Raw genomic sequence first — 20,415 nt, forward strand, 5'->3', positions numbered from 1 at the left:
AACAAAATTGCACCAACATACATCACTTGTTTCAAAACATCTCCCAACTCGACACCTCCGTTCTGCACAAGATCTGGGTCTCTCTTACACTCTCATCACTTCCTCCCATTCTCGGTTACAGGACTTTTTTTGGACTGCACCCACTTTATAGAATTCCCTCCCTCGCACAATAAGATTTCCTCTAGTCTTTAAACCTTCAAGCATTCTAGGAAAACCAACCTCTTCAGACAAGCTCATGATATTACTCAAACAGCATCTTAATCTTCCTAGGTTACTTTATTACCACCATCTACACAACTAACACAAGACAACAACCCTCTGAACAACATAGCTGTGTGACTGAGCATACAGCCCACTAAACACTTTGTAACCTTTGCATTCTAGCTGGACACATATTTAATATGATGTAGCACTTACCCTTGTGTATGAAACCATTGTCCCATAGACTATAAGCTTGCGAGCAGGGCCCTCTTACCTCTCTCTCTCTGTATGTATCCAAGTATTGTTTTGTTACTGTCTGTTCCCAATTGTAAAGCGCTACGGAATCTGCTGGCGCTATATAAATAAATGTTGATGATGATATCAACAGAGGACAAGGGTAACATCTAAAGTGTTTTTATAATGCTAGTATTCATCTAACTAGTGTAAATAAAAATGATTTTGTTTTTATATCCATTGAATTCAGTTTGTACTGATATTTCAATTTCTATTAATGCAGGAGGGATTAATGGGTCAAAAGCCGAGTGATATAGAGCATTTGCTCAAACAGTCCCAGAAGGAGCTGCTTTGGCTGCAAAGACAACTGTCATTCATCTCCAATGGAAGTCCAGGCTGCCTTCTGTCTCCAAACAAGGTACAGGACTTGTATCACGAATAATGGCACATTAAATGAATAGCTCTGTATTAATTGAAAGTTTCTGTTAAAGCTAATGACTAATACAGCAATCTTACAATAACTATAGTTAGTCTCGGTAAAAATAGTACGCAGTTCTGCTGACATTGATATTCAAGGCACAATAATGTATGCAGCTTACGGTGTACAATTTATTGCAGCCATATATCAGGAGTGCTAACAATGGTCCCAGAGGGAATAAGAACTTTGATCTACAGTTGGAATAAATTGCACAGTGATTGCTTATATTCTGGGTTATTAACATCTCTGCAAGAGATCTACTGTACCTAACATATTCCAAGCTTTGCATGGCAGTAAATTAATTGCTGAGCACTAATGAAGACTGCTGACCATATCTAAGGAAATACACTGTTATACTGATGTAACGTTTCAGAATCATCACACATCATTTTTTATTTTTTTTCGTCTCACACTTGAAATGTTTAAAACATTTTTTGCTGCTCTTCCTTTTAATTTTAAAAGTTAATAGTATAATTTTTTACTGTTCTGATAGCCTAGGTGTAACATTATAACCCTGGATGTTACACAATGTAAAACACTATGGTATTTTAATTACAACTTAAGTACACCTGTCGCCTATACACAGTGGAGACAGACATTTGGTGAGCAAAACCAACTTTCACCAGTATGCAGTCTATGAAATCACTAGGCACAGGGGCATATATGGGTTGTAGCAGGTCCCTAGCAACATTTTAAAAGAGCCACCAAGGTTTCTATGGCCCCTCCCTTCTCTTACATGAACAACAGGACAGGGGCAGCTTCCTCCGTTGCTGCGCCTGCTCTGTACGTCACTTCCTGTCCAGCGAGGAAAGGAACAGCATCATCACCTCCCCACTGAACAGACTTTATCCCTTGTGGTGTCTTTGGCTGCTGGGAGTTCACACTACTGCTGGGCCCCGTAGCAGCTGTTACCACTGCTACCTCTGTAGTTATGCCCATGACTAGGCATAATGCACTTTGTGCCTCAACCCCTAGCATACCTGCCAACCTGACTCCATTTCACAGTATGATAATAGTCTTATTCTTCTTGTTGAATTTTTTCCAATTACAATTACCTGGTCCTTTAGCACCAGTTAATTGCTTCTGGTGTGGTTATTGCAGTTAGAAGGTAAGCGGGAAAAGAGGAACCAGATTGTTTTCAGACAGTGAAACAGAGTTAGGTTGACAGCTATTCCTCAATGATGTCATTAGTCCCTACTCAATTAAAGGATGAATATGGGTTCTGCCCAACAATGAATGTCTCCACTGAAGACCGGTTCACTGAAGAGTTTTCCAAGACAGGGTTTCAAGATCTGCCTTTAGACACACAATGCTAATTTTGTAAATTTTAACAAAACACAGAAAAGTGTGCAACCCAAGCTCATTTCGGAAAGTAGAAAGTGACATACGTTGGTAATAATGATCTAAAATTGACCAAAAGTTTTAATCCGAGAAATATCTACCCTCTTATATCTAATGTCTCACTCATATTTGCCCTGAGCCTATATAGCAAATAAAGGTTTCATTTTGGTCTCCAGGGACCTTGGACTTGGCGATAGCTGCTATTGTTGCAACCATTATTGGTACTCCACTGTTTACAATACAACCATTTCTTCAAGCTCCTTAGGAGGTCGAAAAGTAGACTGAGTGGTAGGTCAGAGAAAGATATTTTGTCACACTGAAGAATAACAGGGCTAACAAATGTACTAAAAGAACAGGTAAAGCTTCTAATAAAGGCCCTCAAAGGCTCTGTTTTACTGAGCTGAATATTACACTTGAAATTGTTGAAGGATGTCACAGCAGCTCAAATAGCTGAAGTCTCAGGTTTTTCATATGTATCATATATCATTAGGACACTGGGTGGGACTTCATCTGTCTGTAATGGAGTGGGGAGTTGATACTTTGATACTTTACTTTTTAACAGAACTGCAGTGAATTGTCAGGTGAACAATATATTTTGTTTTCATGGCACATAACGTGACATTTTAATTTTGGGGATTAGTGATCTTTTAAATGCCACTTTCACAAGACAGTGGTATCAAAATCTCCATTGTGGTGAAAAGAATTGCAAGGTTTAATATTAAAGAGGACCTTAGTCCAAAATCAAAATGCACTGTGTTAAACATAGCTAACTGTAGCTACTTACCTGTTGCCAAATGTTACTAAAAGTATCTTGTTCAGAATCTTCTGTAGTTTGCTTTTTCCTCTCCTAAAATTGTATCATGTAGCTTTTTCTCAATCCCACTAGCATAGTCAATGATGCTAATGGCACAGTATATGAAAAACTGTTATTGTTATCATGTGCAGTTAGATCCTTCTTTGAACCATATCTCTGAAATTGAATCATATCTGTTATTATAGAAATTAATTTTGTTTTGTGACAGCTGCAGTTTGTGTTTGCTTTTACTCATTTGCATTAATCCCAGTAAGAAAGTAGAAAACGCCAGTGCAATCTGGGGGCCTCATGCAAGCTTACGCTGTTACTAGCAAAATGCGGTGGGGGGGGAGCATAGGGTCCCAACAGAAGCAGGAGGAAGAGGAGGCGTGTCTGTCACAGAGAGAAAAGTGTGGGAAAGACAGATAGGCAGACAGAAAAGAGAGGTGATGTGAGGGACTTGGGAAAGCGGGTTGGAAGTCCCAGGCTGCCCCGGTATTGACCCAGGAGTGGGTGAATGGTGGCTGCTCCCTAGAGGCAAACGCTAACCCCACTGTGCCATGCTGCCCCGTTTTTTAACCCATCTGTGCCCCTCTCATTTTTTAACCCCTCTGTCATGCTGCCCCCCCCCCCCCGTTTTTAACCCCTCTGACATGCTGCTTTCCCATTTTTTAACCCCTGTGCTCCCCCTCATTTTTTAACTGCTCTGACATGCTGCTTTCCCATTTTTTAACCCCTCTGTGCTCCCCCTCATTTTTTAACCCCTCTGACATGCTGCTTTCCCGTTTTTTAACCCCTCTGTGCTCCCCCTCATTTTTTAACCCCTCTGACATGCTGCTTCCCCGTTTTTAACCCCTCCGACATGCTGCTTCCCCGTTTTTTAACCCCTCTGTGCCCCCCCTTATTTTTTAACCCCTCCGTCATGCTGCCCCCCCACCGTTTTTTAACCCCTTTGTGCCCCCTCATTTTTTAACCCCTCTGTCATGCTGCCCCCCCCCCCCGTTTTTTAACCCCTTTGTACTCCCCCTAGTTTTTTAACCCCTATGTCATGCTGCCCCCCCCCCCCATTTTTTAACCCCTTTGTGCTCCCCCTCATTTTTTAACCCCTATGTCATGCTGCTTTCCCGTTTTTTAACCCCTCTGTGCTCCCCCTCATTTTTTAACCTTTTTGTCATGCTGCTTCCCCGTTTTTAACCCCTCTGACATGCTGCTTCCCCGTTTTTTAACCCCTCTGTCATGTTGCCCCTCCCCCCATTTTTTAACCCCTCTGTGCCCCCCTCGTTTTCCTCCCTTCACTTACCTTTTCTCGTTTCTTGGTCTTCTCTGCTGCTCTGTGCTCCATTGCTCCAGACTGACTGAATGCTGGGCATGACATGATATCACACCCGGCATTCAGACAGTCTGAATAGAGCACAGAGCAGCAGAGAGGAGGGATGCTGGCTCCGCGATCAGGTGAGTATGTTTTTTTTTTTTTTTTAAACTAGTCTGCTCCCCCCACCAACGACCGAGCCCCCCCTCCCCGCAAAAAAAAAAAAAAAGAAAAGGAAAAAAAAAACCTTTTTGAAAAAAAATATTTTTTTTTTAAAAAATCAGCAGCGCAAGGGCCAAGGCCAGGCCCCCTGACATGCCGGGCCCGGGTAATTAGTACCCGCTCCCCCCCCAGGGGCTGAGAGAACACGGAGACGGGTCGGAGCCCAGGGGCTGAGAGAACACGGAGACGGGTGGGAGCCCAGGGGCTGAGAGAACACGGAGACGGGTCAGAGCCCAGGGGCTGGAATCATCCCCACAGAGGAGGGATGAACTGCAGTTGGGAGTTGCACAGCGTGTGTCAGAACTGCATTAAGGAGAAGCTGCCTACTCAAGGAAGATATTTGCCTGTCCGCATCCATGTAAATCATTCCTACAGGCGGGAAAGGGGTGAACTGCAGTGAAGTGTCGACTACTGGAGCATAGAAGACAAGAATTGTGTAACATAACATCTAGATAACATTAATATTTGTGCAGGGGGAATAAGGAGCTGTATATATTTCTCTATTGCTGAAGGAAGAGGAGTGTAATTAAAGAGTTCAGTTTGTGATGGAGATGGTCTGGCACCCAAATTTTTATGACTTTTATTGCACTGCACCACAAATTGGCAACACCTGTATTCCACTACCTACAAAGAGACTTTGTTTTAAAGAACTACCTGCATGTGCAGAGACCCCCTGGTCATTTACACCTATGCCCATAAGCGAGCCAGGGCTATAGAAGGAGGTGAAATGCCTAACCTGTGCACCTCACACTACACACAGTGACAGGGGTTACATAAATAAAACACATGTCTCAAAATACTTTACGCTGTAACCGTAAATTGTGTTCAACACTACATAAGGCCCTGGAACTTCATTGATTAGTACACATAATTTAACCAGTGCTAACCCATAACCAAGCACATGTGCTTAACCTTTGCTAGCTCAAGGCCAGGTTTAAAAATAAATTGCTAGGTTTTTTTCAGTCCATTAATATGCTTTTTTTTTTTTAACCTATGCATAATATGCTTTAGAAAATCATGAAGAACAGGCTTTTATGAAGATTCCTCTGCAATGTCCATAAGGACACAGGGCTCAACAATTCATGATAGGTAGAATTATAGTAAACCCAGCTACTTCTACTACAGGGACACATGTTACAAATGTAATACAATCAAGCAGTCCTAGGGTAGGGAAACAGATTGGCCATGTATATCTGGCTACACATGAATTATATATGCTGTATGGCGGCACTGTAACTAGTTCACGTACATGTCTGTATGCTAACATCGGCTTTGGTGTGCTCCTCCCTCATACGGGCTCCCTTCTGGCAGCTGTCCCATACACTGAAATTTTATTAAGTAAGGAGGAGGTACAGAGAAACAGCACAGTCAACAGTCAACTGTGTGATTCCCACTACTGCTGTGGCTGGATCACTTAGAAATAACTTATCATATGAAGTTAATTTTAATTAGTGGAGCAGTGCACCAATGTATATCACTGCAAATGTACTGATATTTGTATTGGAAATGTATTTATTTCTGAGACAGTATGTCATGTTGGAAGGAAATTTGCTTTTGTAACTTTTCTAAAAGAAGTCCCATGCTAATTAGACCTTTTCAGCTGCAGAACCAACACATATTTTAGCATGAATGCACAGGAGGGGGTTGTTGACCTTTCATCCTGTGTCTTGGATAGGTGAACTACATAAATTATGCAAGACCAGCAAGTAATTTGGGAAATCACAGATTGATGTACATTTTGTTAAGTTTAAATTGCATTAAATGCAAGTTTAGACAACATTGCATCCTGATACTAAACAGTGAATGTAAAATTTCAGACTTTGTGGTGACAGGGGGCTGGGTTAGCCCTTGCAAAAATGTGTGTCAGAAGTCTTATATAAAGAGCTGTATTATACCATCTGTACTTCTGGAGATCACTAGTACATCTAACTAGTGTGTAAAGGTCCTCGTTCAGACCCTTGGGCAATAAACATCACTACTTGAAGATTCTACCTGATGCTTATTGCCTGCTGTATCTTGTGACCAACAGATAAGAGCTTACAATCTAATCTGTTACTGGAAGTCCTGTGTTGAACCAAACAACTCTGTGTCAACGCTCTTCCCACTACACAGCAGTCCTGGTCCATAGTAGGCTGTCAGGAGGTACCAGCCAACCTACAGAAAAGAGGCGCTGCAGCATGTGTACCAGCTACCCAAAAGTAAGTGGTTATAGGTGCGTCAAGAAGCCTAGTGGTGGCAGCGAGATTCTCTAATAACTATTGTGCAGTTGACAATCGCAGTCTGGTGGCAAGATAACACCAGTAGGAGAGTGGTCAGTAACAGTTGGTTACTGTCGATGAGAAAGAAACACAGATGAAGGGATGTTCTTCTTACACAGTTTATCTTCACCCACAGACTAGGTGCTGAAGTAAGACCATCCGGTCACAACTGCCTTTACTCATTTGTCAGGAAGCAATCTTAACACTAGAGCTCTTCCCAGCACTTCTATAGTGTGTTGAAGCAGTGGGTAGAAGTGAGTACCTGTCACCACCAGAGATTTGGTTGTCTGGTCTGCCACAGACATTTGAGGATTTGCACAGCCACCAGAGATTTGAGGGTTAGCTTGGCCACCACAGATTTGAGGGTTTGCATTGCACACAGGGCCTGATTATCCTATAGGCTGACTAGGCTGCAGCCAAGGGTGCAAGGCTTTTGGAGATGAAAAATGGTGACAGGAAGAAGTATAAGCTGAAATTCATTTTAACATATAAGAGAATAGCTGTTCTCCAAAGTAAAAAGAAAACATGAAAGAAAAATATAGTAAGGTTTTAATCTCAACATATTCCCATGGTACAGACTGAAGACTATTGGTCATCTTTGGGCAGGTGCTTGTGGATAAGCAAGTAGGAGAGACAAGGATGGCGACAGATACAGGTGTGACAGCTCACTTCCCCTACACATTTTTATCCTCAGCAGCGCTCATGTTTGCCTTCGTTCTTGTCACACTCCGCTCCCCGGGTATCCACCCGAGCCTCAAAACACTATCACTTTAAACCTCTCGTCTTAGTACAGGCTGTCAGCCTCGGCTTGCACCTGTGATTATTTCACCTGTGTTTGTCAGTTCTGCCATTGGTCAGTCCTCCTTTATAAGGCCCCTTCTTTCACCTATTCATTGCTGGTTCTTCAAGTCTACACCTGGCCTGGTTCAGATGCCCCTTCCGTTATTATCTTGCCGTAATTCACTCTGTCTGCACCGCTGACTACTGCTGACTCGTTCCACATCCCTGTGGCTCATCGTTGCTGTGTGTCTGGACTTCGCTGATCTCTGCGCACCTGTTCCACTTACCCGTGGTAATCGCTATGATCAACGCCCACTATCTACTTTGCCTGTATGGCTGACTACTGCTGACTCTTTCTACATCCCTGTGGTAAGCTGTGGCTCATCGTTGCTGCATCTCTGGATTCCACTGATCTGTTTATCTGTAGTATATTCAACATTTCATTGAACTTTGTAGTTATGTTCCACTCCTTAGTGGTACTGTTGTGACCAATGCTCAGTACGTATTCAGTCTGCATTAGTGAACTTCGCTGATGGTTCCTACTCCTCTGTATACAGTTGTGACCCATCACCTGCAGTATACTCAACACCTCATTGAACTTTGTACCTATGCTCTACCTTAAAGTGGTAATTCCTTTCATCACCATTTGCCATCAGAACTATATGTATATCTCTATGCTGCCCAGTTTTGTTCTCCACCTGTCTCACTGGGAACTTCCCTGGAGGGCTGCGACCTGCAGGGTGGAAGCCGCTGAAGCCCAAATTCCTTTGCGGGAATCCCTGATGAATACCTTCCATCTTGTTAGACTCCACGCCTCTAGGGAAGTCCAGTCAATGCCAGTTGAGACAGCAGGACCTCGCTCATCCCTTCATGAGCAAACCTGACAGTTCTGCTATATAGTTCTGATTTTAATGAAAACAAAATGAGTCACAACCCTTTTAAACAGCCAACTGGAGCTGATTTTCAAAAACATGGGAACATACACATTCCTGTGGAGGTGAAGGAAGCTGTATTTTAAAATTAAGGATGAGTTCATTTTTATCTACTACATACCAGCCTGGCATCCAAGGTGAGGGGGTGTTATGAGCGTATTAGCTTAGGCTGGCCTCAACTCTTAATTAGGCCCTGCTTGCATGGCCACCAGAGATTTGGGGGTAAGTATAGCCACTACAGATTTGGTGTTCATAATCCTCATCACCAGAGATTTAGGATCTGCATTGTATAGCCATTAGGGAATTGGTGTCCTTGTGCCTCATTCTGGATTTGGGCGTGAAATTTCATTCTCCTAAATAAGACCTATTACGCAAAACATTATGGGTAATAAATTTTATTGGTATGCATTAAAAAAGGGTAGAACTTGCAAGCGAAATATAAAATCAAACATATAACACACAGTGAGACAAAATATAAAATGCAATCTGCATTTTATTACTTTTTATCCTCTTATTGGAGTGCCCCATCCACACAGCTTTTTTCTTCTTGTTCATTATGCAATTAGTGTAGGGTGCACCCCCTGGGTAATTTATCCCGGGTTCATAATATTTATCTATATATTTTTTTGGAGGAGATTATTCTACTATCTAGTGCGGTGACATTTTTGTGTTTAAAACATTATGGGTCTCTAATTTACTTCTTGCAGCCACATTTGTGAGTGTTTCTTAATATCTTTACATCTCAGACCTGAGTGGGCAATTTATAGATATACTGCAACACAATATTAGTGTCCAAGGGGAGTAGGAAACGAACAATGACTGTGGTGGAGGTAGCAAAAAAATGCGTCCTCCACATGTGTGTCCAGGCCACCCCTCCATTTCTCAACAGCCTGAAATCTTTATGGCATGGATTCAACAAGGTGTTGGTAGTTGCTGCAAATGGAGTGTTTTTATTTTGACCACAGGTCACACAGGTAATATCAAAATGCAGTCAATATTAATATAGCTATCACAACTCGGTCAGACAGGCAGGGGTTATGCAGCATAGTCTGGCACTAATCTGATGGAGAGGGCAGCTCACAGTAGCAGAAAGTGAGCAACTACAATGTAATTGGCTGAATCAGGTCACTCTACAAAGGCGAACTGGATAAAAAAGGAACTAAAGACTTGGTAATGCTGGTATCCGGGTATAACAGAAGGAATGCCGGTACAAGGAGATTATATTACTTTGTTTTTTTCACTGGAGCAGGAGATACTAGTGTACAGGTATAGTAGATGGAGTGCAGGTACAAGGAGACACTGGATATCATTCATAAATGATGAAGTGCAGATGCTGGTTACCAGATTTAGCAGCGACTGGTGTCCAGGTATACAGATGAGGTAAAGGCACAAGGAAACTGAATACCAGGTTAGTCAGGAGGCATAAGGCACAAATGGGGAAGTGTAGATGCAGGTTACCATATTTAGCCAGTTGACCAGAGGCACCAAATGATCCACAGGAGAATCAGGCAAAGAAGGGTCAGGCAAGCCAGGAGTCAGAAGACGAAAGATTCACAATGATTCCAGGGTAAGGTCAAACGGAGCTGGGGTCTTGGTTACAGGAAAAGATGCAAAACAATGGAACAAGCAAAAGTCAGATAATCAGGAGAAAAACAGGCACAATAACACAGGAGTATTGACAGGGACCAGAAACCACAAACAATTGATGAACTGCAATGAGCAATATTTGGGGTGAGTATTTAAGGCAGTGAAACAGGTGCAGGTGATGATCAGGGAAGGATGTTAAATCCTGCAGGCAAGGTGGAAATATCCAATGGCAAAACAGCAGCACATCTGGTAACATAGAGGTATGACAGGTCAGATACAAATTAGGATTAGAGTCCTAATAGAGATCTGGTGATTGTGGGGTCCATTGCAGTATACTGAACTGGTCATGTTAATGGAACTAGCTTGACATGTGCTTTGTGACATGGCACGTTGAAGTAGACATTAGTAGATGAGTAGATTGTGGCCATAAAGCGATGCACATGGACAGCAATAAGTCTAGGTAGGCAGTGGATTTTAGACAGTGCTGAATAGGTATTAAGGGGCCTAATATATGCCAAGAAAACATTGCCCAACACGCGCAAAAGCCTGTACCACTGACACAAGAAAGCATTGATTCCTGGATTCAAGTTGTTTGTGACAAATTCGTACCATCTGCATGTTGCAGCAGAAATTGAGATTCATCAGACCAGGCAAAGTATTTGTATTTTCAACTGTTCGGTTTTAGTGAGCCTGTGCCCACTGTAGCCTCGATTTCCTGTTCTTAGCTGTGAGGAGAGGAACCAGTTGTGGTCTTCTGCTGCTGCAACCCATCCAATTGAAGGTTTGCTCTGCTGTGAATTAATTGTTAAAAACCAAGGTACAAGATTCATGAATGAATGTTACAAGCTGTTCAAACTAGTGAAGAATATTCTGTACAGGATAACTAGTAATTATTCATAATCTATTAAACATTGTCTGTTTACACACTGAAAGTTCTGAAATATTGTAAAAAGAAAAACTATGTGATGTGTATGTATGAGTGTGTGTGTGTATGTATGTGTGTGTGTGTGTATGTATATGTGTGTGTGTGTGATCACATTATGGGTATACCTACCTGTTTGGATGCTTGATATTAAGCCAAGGCATTGGAGTACAGAGGCAAGATTGGGGGAGATGAAACAATTTAGCTGATGCCATCCAGAAGTATCTGGGGATACCAGGATCCTGCAGAAACAGATAAGCCTTAAAATATTTATCTATCTGGTACACACATAAGCTTTTGGTGTTTTATCACTGGGTCACTTAGATTATAAAGTATTACACTATCTCTGGCACCTCTGTTCATTCCACATGTTACTCTGATTGAGCACCGGTCATCTAGGGATTTCAAGAATTGACATAGTTTGATGAGGCGGTGATAAGAAGTCATCCACTGACTGATGTGTCTATCTTACACCTGTTTGGGGTATGCAGAATATTTACCACACTTTACTATTGGTTTATATTTCCAATAATACTGCACTATAAGGCGCCCCTTTCTCCATTTTGCTTTCATAAGTTTTTGTTTACCGGATTTACCACCTGGTTTTCTGGAGTGTTGGCAGCCATCCTGTAAATAAGGAAGTGCGTTTGATTTTGGGACAATTTTATAGGTTGATAAGAATTGACAGGTTGAGCGCCACATTTTTACTTTTTGTTATATGTATATATAATATATATGTGTGTATGTATTTGTTTATATATGTGTGAAAAACAAAACATTAATTCATTTTATTAAGAAAACTTCAGCTTTATGCAGTGAACAAAGTTCATGCAAAAGAAGGTTGTCCCAGTTTTCTATTTCAGAGATAGGAAGTCCAGTAGAACTGAACTGAATTTTACATTTATACGACAATCTTATTTATTTTTAAAATTGAGTAATAATTGTTAGTTCAGCTCTCTTCCTTCTCTTCTATATCAGAAAGACCATTTCTTGTGCATGAGAAAGAAGCCATTCCTTCCATACTAGCAACGGCAGAACCACAGACCTATTTGCCCAGGTGCAAATTTTGCCTCTCTCCTCCCTGTACACATCATTATACTCCTCTCAATTGTATGCTTCACTACCTTTTCTCTTAACAGACCTACAAGTGCAAGGAACTTCAATGGGGACCAAGTTTACACCAAGCTATGCCAACCTCTTTATGAGTAGATGGGAGGAGGTATGCATCTGGGCAGACTCCCTCTTGGTTGCAAACTTGGTCCTCTGGAGCAGATTTATTGATTTATATCATCTTTGTGTGAAGAGTCGATGAAAAGTCACTATCAAATTTCATTGCTGCTATGGATAAAAACAATAAGAATCTCCAATTCACCACAACTGTGAGCAAACAACAAGCCATATTCTTGGATCTAGAGATCCTTGTCATAAATAATAAAATGGAGAGCAGGATACACTTCACAGGTAGATTGTAACAGTTACATATCTACAACAAGTAATCACCAAGTGCTGGATGAACAATATCCCCCTGGTACAGTTTGAGACTGAGAAGAAATTGTTTGGAATTTGCAACCTGTAACAGCAGGGAGAAATTCTAAGATCCAGATTCAAAGATTAAGGATACAAGGAAACAGCTATTGATGAACCAATTAAGAAGACCAAGATTATGTGAAGAGGGACCTTCTACAATACAGAAATAAGAAAGAGCCCAAAGAAAACACAGATGTCTGCCTACCTTTCATTACCCAATGTTCTCAATCAGCCAAGGAAGTTAAGAACAGCGTTAGAAAGAATTGGCATCTCTTACTTAAAGATGAGACATTAACAGGAATTCTTCCGAAAGACCCAAAAATATTTTTCAGAAGAGCTCTGAATTTGAAGCAAAAACTGGTATCTAGCTATCTCCCATGTGGAAAGAAGGCAGTGACCAATTGGTTAACCAAGGAAACAAATAGAAAATGATTTTTCCATCGCAGTAGGTGTATAGCATGTACAACTACTGGAGAGACTGCAAAGAAACCTGTAGATAAATTTACATAAATAAACACTTCACAGACCTTTAAGATCAAATGTAGGATGACATGTGACGCTATAGGAGTGGTTTATCTAATTACATGCACATGCGGTCTACAGTATGTTGGCCGAACATGTAGAAAATTGAAGACCAGGATCTCGGAGCATGTGAGGAACCTCAAAATGGGTCTTGAGACACATGACTTGTCTAACTATTTCAAACTAATACATAAAAAGAACACCTCAAGGATGAGTTTAATGGCCATTCAGTTAATAAAAAAGGATTGGAGGTTAAGGTGATTACAACAAAAGATTAAATCAAACTGAATCCAAATGGATACATACATTGGGCACTCTGGACCCTGTAGGTCTCAACTTAGATTTTGCACTAACCTCCTTTTTGTAGAATGCAGAGAATCATTTGTCCCAAATCATTATATTCTAATATAGATTAATCCATACCCACCTAGCTACAGCACAGTCTAGGAAAGGTACACCACTCCCTTTCTACGGATAGATGGTGTACTTATCCCTAAGGAACAGTTTTGGGTGATAAAACAGATGAGAATAATCAACCATTTTGGGGTGAATTATCATCTAAGACAGCAGAAGACATAAACATGGGCCTAAGTCATTAAGGAAAGTAATGCAAAAAAAGGAGTAAATGTTCTCCGGGACAAGCCATGTTACAATGCAAGTGGTGCCAATTAGTTTATTATTTTGTACATAACTTAAATACTGAAGGACAAATATACCTTTATATGAATGACACTCATTGCAAAATTGTAAGTGTTTTTAATCCTTTTTGTATGATTAAATTCTCAAACAGTATTTCACTATCCTGGTCCGTTCTCCTTTTTTTTTGGGTGGGTTATGTTATGCCAAAGCTTATAATACTGACAACTGGTATATTGATAAAATAAAGCTGACAATATAGAGGAATTGCAGACTTGCTATAAATAAGACAGACCATATGTGCGACACGCCTGCTCTACAGCTCCTGACAGATCACATGATCGCAGGGGGAATGAATCCTCCACCCCTGCGATCGGATCGTGGTGCCTGGCTGTCATGGTGACAGCCAGGCTGAAGACAGAATAGCGGAGATCAGCGGCGGGCCCCAGGTAAGTATGAAAGTATGTGTTGCTAATGTGGGGGGGGCGCTCATGAGGAGGGGGGGGGGGGCGCGCTCATGAGGGGGGGGGCCCATACTGGGCCCGATTTTTTCTGAAGGCGGCCCTGGTCATACCACAGCTTCTGTTTCGCCTGCACAACTTTCAGGTTGCTCTGTGCCATCCCCATTAAGGACTGCAATTTTTTCCCTGAACTGCACTTTACCACTGACGTTTCTGGGGTGATCAATTTCCCTTCCCACTCTTCCCTAATCAAATCTAACGGGCCACACACCCGGCGCCTGTACAGGAGTTCAAAGGGTGAGAAGCCAGTGGATTCATGCGGTACCTCAGGGTATGCAATGGGAAAGTGCTGCAGGAACCTCTCACAGTCTCTTCCCTGCGACTGCACAAAAGTTCTAAGCATTTGTTTTAGGGTGCTATTAAGGTGTTCGCACAGCTGTTGGCCTCCGGGTGACACGGGGAAGTAATTAAATGATTCACTTGCATCTTTTTACAAAGACTGTGCATGAGGTTAGACATAAACTGGGTACTGTGAAGATACGTGGTTCCCAAATCACTCAGACACGGTATTAGAGGAAAAATAGAAAGATGATTTATTCTGCAGAACAGGATTAAATACAGCACGGCTCCTTAACAATAGCAGGTCCAACAAGTGAGGAAATCAATTCAAATAAATCCAGTGGGATAGGGACAGCACAGTCCCCTTAACAGTAGCAGGTCCAACAAGTCAGGAAATCAGTTCAAGTAAATCCAGTGGGATAGGTACAGCACAGTCTCCTTAACAGTAGCAGGTCCAACAAGTCAGGAAATCAGTTCAGATAAATCCAGTGAGATATGATCCACAGCAGCTCTCTGGCAGAGCATCATCTCTTGGCCAAAAGTTAATCACACATGTGTCCAGCTTCCCGGGTAGCCTCTTTTATGGACTCCTAATCCCCCTTTGGGATCTGCCTGCCCAGTGAAGTTGCAAAAGGTCTTGATTGGTGGGCTGCTTACACTATCCATCCCCCTCTCCTACTTTCCCAGGTGTCTTCAATCAGGTGACCCCTACTGGGTCTGGCACCTGGCTGGCTGTAGAGACAATGGGGAGCAAACAGAACTAACAATGATATCTTAATTCACTTACCATCTGAGTGTTCCCTGTGGAGGTGAAATTTAACCCCTGAAGTACTTTTCCAAGGATATGTTATAGATACCTCACTGATACTTCCTGATAACAACATGGCTGAAAAGTGCAGTTCAGGTATGGAGTAGATTAAGGGGTTGTAACATCATACACCATGCCTGTTATTTTACAGGTACCTTGATCAGTTAACATTTCTTTTGGGAACCCCACCCTGGAGAAAATAGTTAAGGACATCTGCTACCTTGTCTGAGCGAATGTAAGAAAGAGCTGCTGCTTCTAGGTACCTAGTAGCATAAATTCACTACAGTCAAAATGTACTCTTTCCTCAAGCTTCTGGGAATGGTTAGGGGACCCACAATATCCACAACAACCTGTTCAAAGGGTTCTGACATGACAGGCAGGGGAATGAGGGGCCCTTTCCACATCACCAGACTTCCCAATCACCACATGGCACACAGTACTTGGCTATGTCAGTCAGCACACCAGGTTAGTAAAAATTATGTACCAAACGAGCTTTAGTTCTGGCAACAGCCAAACGTCCTGCTAGGGGTAGCATCTCATGGGCTACTTTCAGCAAACCTTCCCTATAGGTTTGAGGTACAACTAGTTGCCTGTCATCAATTACATCTGGATGCATACTTTTTTCTCTCTGTACAAAAGGCCATTTTCCCCAAAAATTCTATCATCCTTACTTTCAACATGGGACTGACTGACCCTTCCCTGTCAATAAATTAAACTGGGATCAGTGTTTTCTTCTGTTTTAAATGTGTCACTTCTGAGCTTGTCAGTGTTGCACACAGCATGAGGTCGCTCATTCAAATCATTGCCTGAATCTGCAGCTTCTACAGTGAGAGAGGGGGGTGGAGGGTAATTAGCTTCTAGTGAACTTCCCTCCACACTTTCAGGGGGTGCTGCTCTCCGGGTCACTACTGCTAAGACATCGGATACATTTTCACACTTTGGGTCACCTTCAGAACTTGGCCCGTGTAAATCAATCTGACAACCTAAAACATTAGCAGACATGGTATCACATTTAGACACAATTTTACCTGATCAAATTCACAACCCAAAGGATTTAAAGTGTTAGTCTCTCCAACAAGAGCATTATCATCAACCACATTTGCACATAAGCCCTTCCTCTGCACCACAGGTACCTGCAAATCTTATTTTATGCTGGTCAGCAGAGTCCACCTGATAAAGAATAGAGTTAGTTTGCACCAGTGCATCAGAAATTATTTCACTTTCATTTATATAAGCAGTGTGCATCCTTCCCAAATCAGTCCCCAATTGTACTGTGACAGGCAGATTGTCTAGTACCCCAACATCTCGTATTCCTCTGTAGATCCCCAATCTAGGTACACTTTGGCTAGGGGTATTGCTGAATGTAGGCCCCCCCACTCCACGCACAGCAATAGTCTTTCTAGGAATAATGTTCTCTGAGCTCACTAGAGCTGGATGTACAAGAGTCAGGTCTGCGCCAGAGTATAACAACCCAAGTGCAACTTGATGTCCTACTTTAACCGCTTGCAGTTTGTCTCTGGGGTGTCTGAATTGAGTCTCTGAATTTCCGCTGGTAAGCCTCAGGAGTTATGTTGAAACAAAGTAACAAAGCTTTCTTAATTGCACCATAATCGCCGTCCAGTTCCTGGAGAAGGTCTGCAAACGCTTCCAAAGCTTTCCCTCTCAGTCCAGGGGATAAATAGCTGGCCCATTCACTGGGGTCCAGCTCAAACTGTGGGCAAGTTCTTTAAAATCCCCTCTTGAACGTATCAAGGTCGCTGTCCTTTTCCAACACGGGAAATTGGTTGTGCCTGGGTATTTTCCTACCCGGACCTTGTTCCGCTAACTGGCTGTTGAGCCTGGCTAGTTCCAGCTGGTGTTCGCATTCGGCTTGATGCTCTGCAGCATCAACGGCTGTGCAGCAGCGAGGCGATCGGCAGCTTCCCTGTATGCACAGAGTTGAGCAGTCTCCCGGTCTGCAGCAGCGTAGTGTTTGGTAGCCTCTTGGAGTTGCTGGATCAGCTGCAGCGAGGTTATAGTATCAGCATCCTTCAGCTATTTGAGAGCAGTATGAAGGTAACTGTCCAGGGTAGACTCCCCACTTGGTTGAACAGAAGTATTTATTGTAATGTTCAGTGCTAACTGCTCTCCTGAAGCAGAGAGGTTTTCTTCACTGCCTCCTCCAACTCTTAGTTTAAGATCAGCCTCCATAAGCGCTTGAATCAGTTGCTCTCTGTTCCTGCTGGGGACAACAATAATTCCTTTTTCGCCACACAAAGCCAAGAGCTCATCCTTTTTCATCTGCTTATAGTCAGGGGCCATTCTGGACCACACACTTTCACCAAATAAAAAATAGAAAAGAAAAACAAGAAAGGGGGAAACAGAATCTATTTGCTCAGTATATTTTTTAAAACTTTGTAAGCCTTGAGCGTAATCTCCGGTCAATTAGGATGCTGACTCTCTCTAGAATCACACACCACTAATTCACTTAAGTTCTTATGATAAAAAGAAAAATATTATCAATCCCACCAAGCTGCCAACCAGTTTGTCACGAACACCCCAGTCTGCCCCAGATACAGCAATCTGAATAGCTGGCTGTGATTGGCGTCACCTTAGTCACTTAGCAATGAATGCACTTTTCTGCCACCACAAAAGATTTATTATGATGTCCTTATGTTCACCAAAAACCACTTATTAATGTTTCACACTTAAATCACATACACATGTAGCATGAGCCTCCCTGGAGAATACGCTACATAAAATTTATTTAATCTGAAAAATGTTTCCAAGGCTTAGTTACAAAAAATTAATAATAAGACATACTATATGTTGCACAAATACGTTTTAGAAAATAAAACAGGAACTAGAACCTACTTACTTAGTTAAGACTTGGTGTGTATGAGGGAACAAAATTGAGAAATAGGGGACATTTCAGTCTTGCTAGACATACATTAATTCAACAGAAAACAATCAGTCATTAGATATACTACATAATCGTTACAGCTACTACTTCTTTATATGCAGTTGGGGATTCTGAAATCCAAACTGACCAGGGCACTCTTTTTATGTCAAAGTAAATTAAAGAGTTAAGTCAGTTGCTTGACGTAAAAGCTCTCCTACCTCAGTCTATCATCCGCAAACGTATGGCCTGGTGGAGCCCTTTAACTGTTTAAACCAGACAGTTAGAAGGGCAGTGGCACAAGAAAGGAAAGACTGAGATACTCTCCTCCCTTTTCCAATGTTCACAGTGTGGGAAGTACCATAAGCCTTTAAGGGGTTTAGTTCATTTGAGCTCTTGTATGGAAGACAGCCTATGGGCATTTTGGACATCCTCAAGGAGGGTTGGGTGCAACTAAAGCTCAAGGAGCCAAATGTAGTTCAATTTTTGTGCACAGTTGTATAGGAGTATGAGACAAATAGGTTCTCTGGTGAGAGAACACTTATAGGATGTCTAGGAATGTCAGAAAAGGTATTAAAACCATTATGACACTCAGGCATAGTTCATTCAATGACAAAGAATTAGTTCTTGTCCCCACCAAGGAAAGTAAAATCTCTGCACACAATGCTCCCTGTGATTCCTAATCGGTGGTGAAAAGGAGGCTTTGTCATCCGCGGCCAGAGAGGCTTCTTAAAGGACATTTGAAAGCTCTATTTAACAGATAAGCCTGCTTTATTTTTACCCAATGTATGGGCATTTTATTGTCTTTTATGGATAAAGTTTTGATTAAAATCTGATTATATTTCATGAGAAGTACCTATCTGTCATGAACGTACTACACTATTTTTTGCTATTTTCTCTTGAGTCCTAGTATGGAATCTATTTAATAGAGTGTGTAATCTACATGGGAAGGAGATCAGGATCCCAGTGGGATACTCTTCAGATAAGCCAATATATCTATTTTTGGTACGAGGCCAATTTGAATTATTGGTTATTATTCTCAATTAATGATATCACACTATGTTTGGCGCTTTTCTTTCTTTCTTGTCTACATAGGTTTGACATCTGCAATTTGATGTTTATAAAGCGAAGCAGCCTACTGTATGTGATTTATAATATTTGAGCACGTTTGTTCACGTGACCTTCTGGTTTTTTTTTTTATAATTTTTTATTTTCAGTGGTCAATCAAGAAAATACAGACAGCAAAACGATAACACTGTGTAGCATGCACAGTAAAATCACAACAGTTATTGTGGTGTATCGCATATTAGGAAACCTTTAGACAAAAATGACCGGTTTTTACATTTTTAAAGAGTAATATAAAATGGGTGTAGGAACAAAATGGATTGTGGGGGAGGGGTGAGGGGGGTAGGACCACAAAGATAAGCACTGTAAGTATTTAGAGGATAACTAGGATGTGTTGAGCCTATAGCAGAGGGGGAGATATGTGTCGGGAAGAGTTAGGGTCATCGCACATGGGTCAGGTCGGAGGACGTGGAGCGTTGAGGGGGGAAGGTGTGTTCCACGGCTAGCCATGGAGCCCAGACTTGACTGAAGACGTGGCCTCTATCGTGGAGGTAGTACGTAATCTCCTCCATAGCGGCCACGTGCCAGACCTTCTGGTTTTACACTGAACGCCGTTGTCTTCTCACTCTCTGTTTCATATATATATATAATCTATTAATATATGTATATCTATTAATAAATATATATTCCAACATAGTTCCTGGCAGACAGAAGCTGCAGGATGCAGATTGTGACAGGTGATTTGAGAAAGGAACGTTTTTTCTTCTATTCCTGGGCATGCCACTCTTATCGGACATGAGATAAACACCTCCCTGGGGTAGTAGTTAAGCAGCAGCCCTACTATATATCCAAGGCTAGACCAACTGCAGTGAAGCGAGAAGTTGAAAACATGATTTAACTGGGAGAAGAATCCACCAGTGAATGGAATAGTCCAATTGTGTTAGTCCTGAGACTCAATGGGATATTACGCTTTTTTAATGATTTTAGACATTTAAATAGAACTTAGCCAGGAGTGAATATCTGACTACTTTAGACCTCACAAAGGGGTATTGTCAGATACCCCTGACAGCATTGGCCGATCCAAAAACTGGGTTCTCTACACCTGAGGGCTTATTCCAATTT

General features: G+C 41.8%; 1 protein-coding gene across 25 annotated transcripts in view; it reads left to right on the plus strand.

The window, feature by feature from the left end:
• RIMBP2 (RIMS binding protein 2) overlaps positions 1–20,415 on the plus strand; it is a 307,432-nt gene that overhangs the window by 94,582 nt on the left and 192,435 nt on the right. For all 25 annotated transcript variants that reach the window (XM_075176517.1, XM_075176698.1, XM_075176605.1 and 22 more), the window contains exon 5: positions 719–853. In XM_075176517.1, the coding sequence (XP_075032618.1) occupies positions 719–853 (135 nt within the window). The remainder of the gene's footprint in view (positions 1–718; positions 854–20,415) is intronic.

Source organism: Mixophyes fleayi, chromosome 1 (assembly GCF_038048845.1).
Source record: "Mixophyes fleayi isolate aMixFle1 chromosome 1, aMixFle1.hap1, whole genome shotgun sequence".
Lineage (NCBI taxonomy): Eukaryota > Metazoa > Chordata > Amphibia > Anura > Limnodynastidae > Mixophyes > Mixophyes fleayi.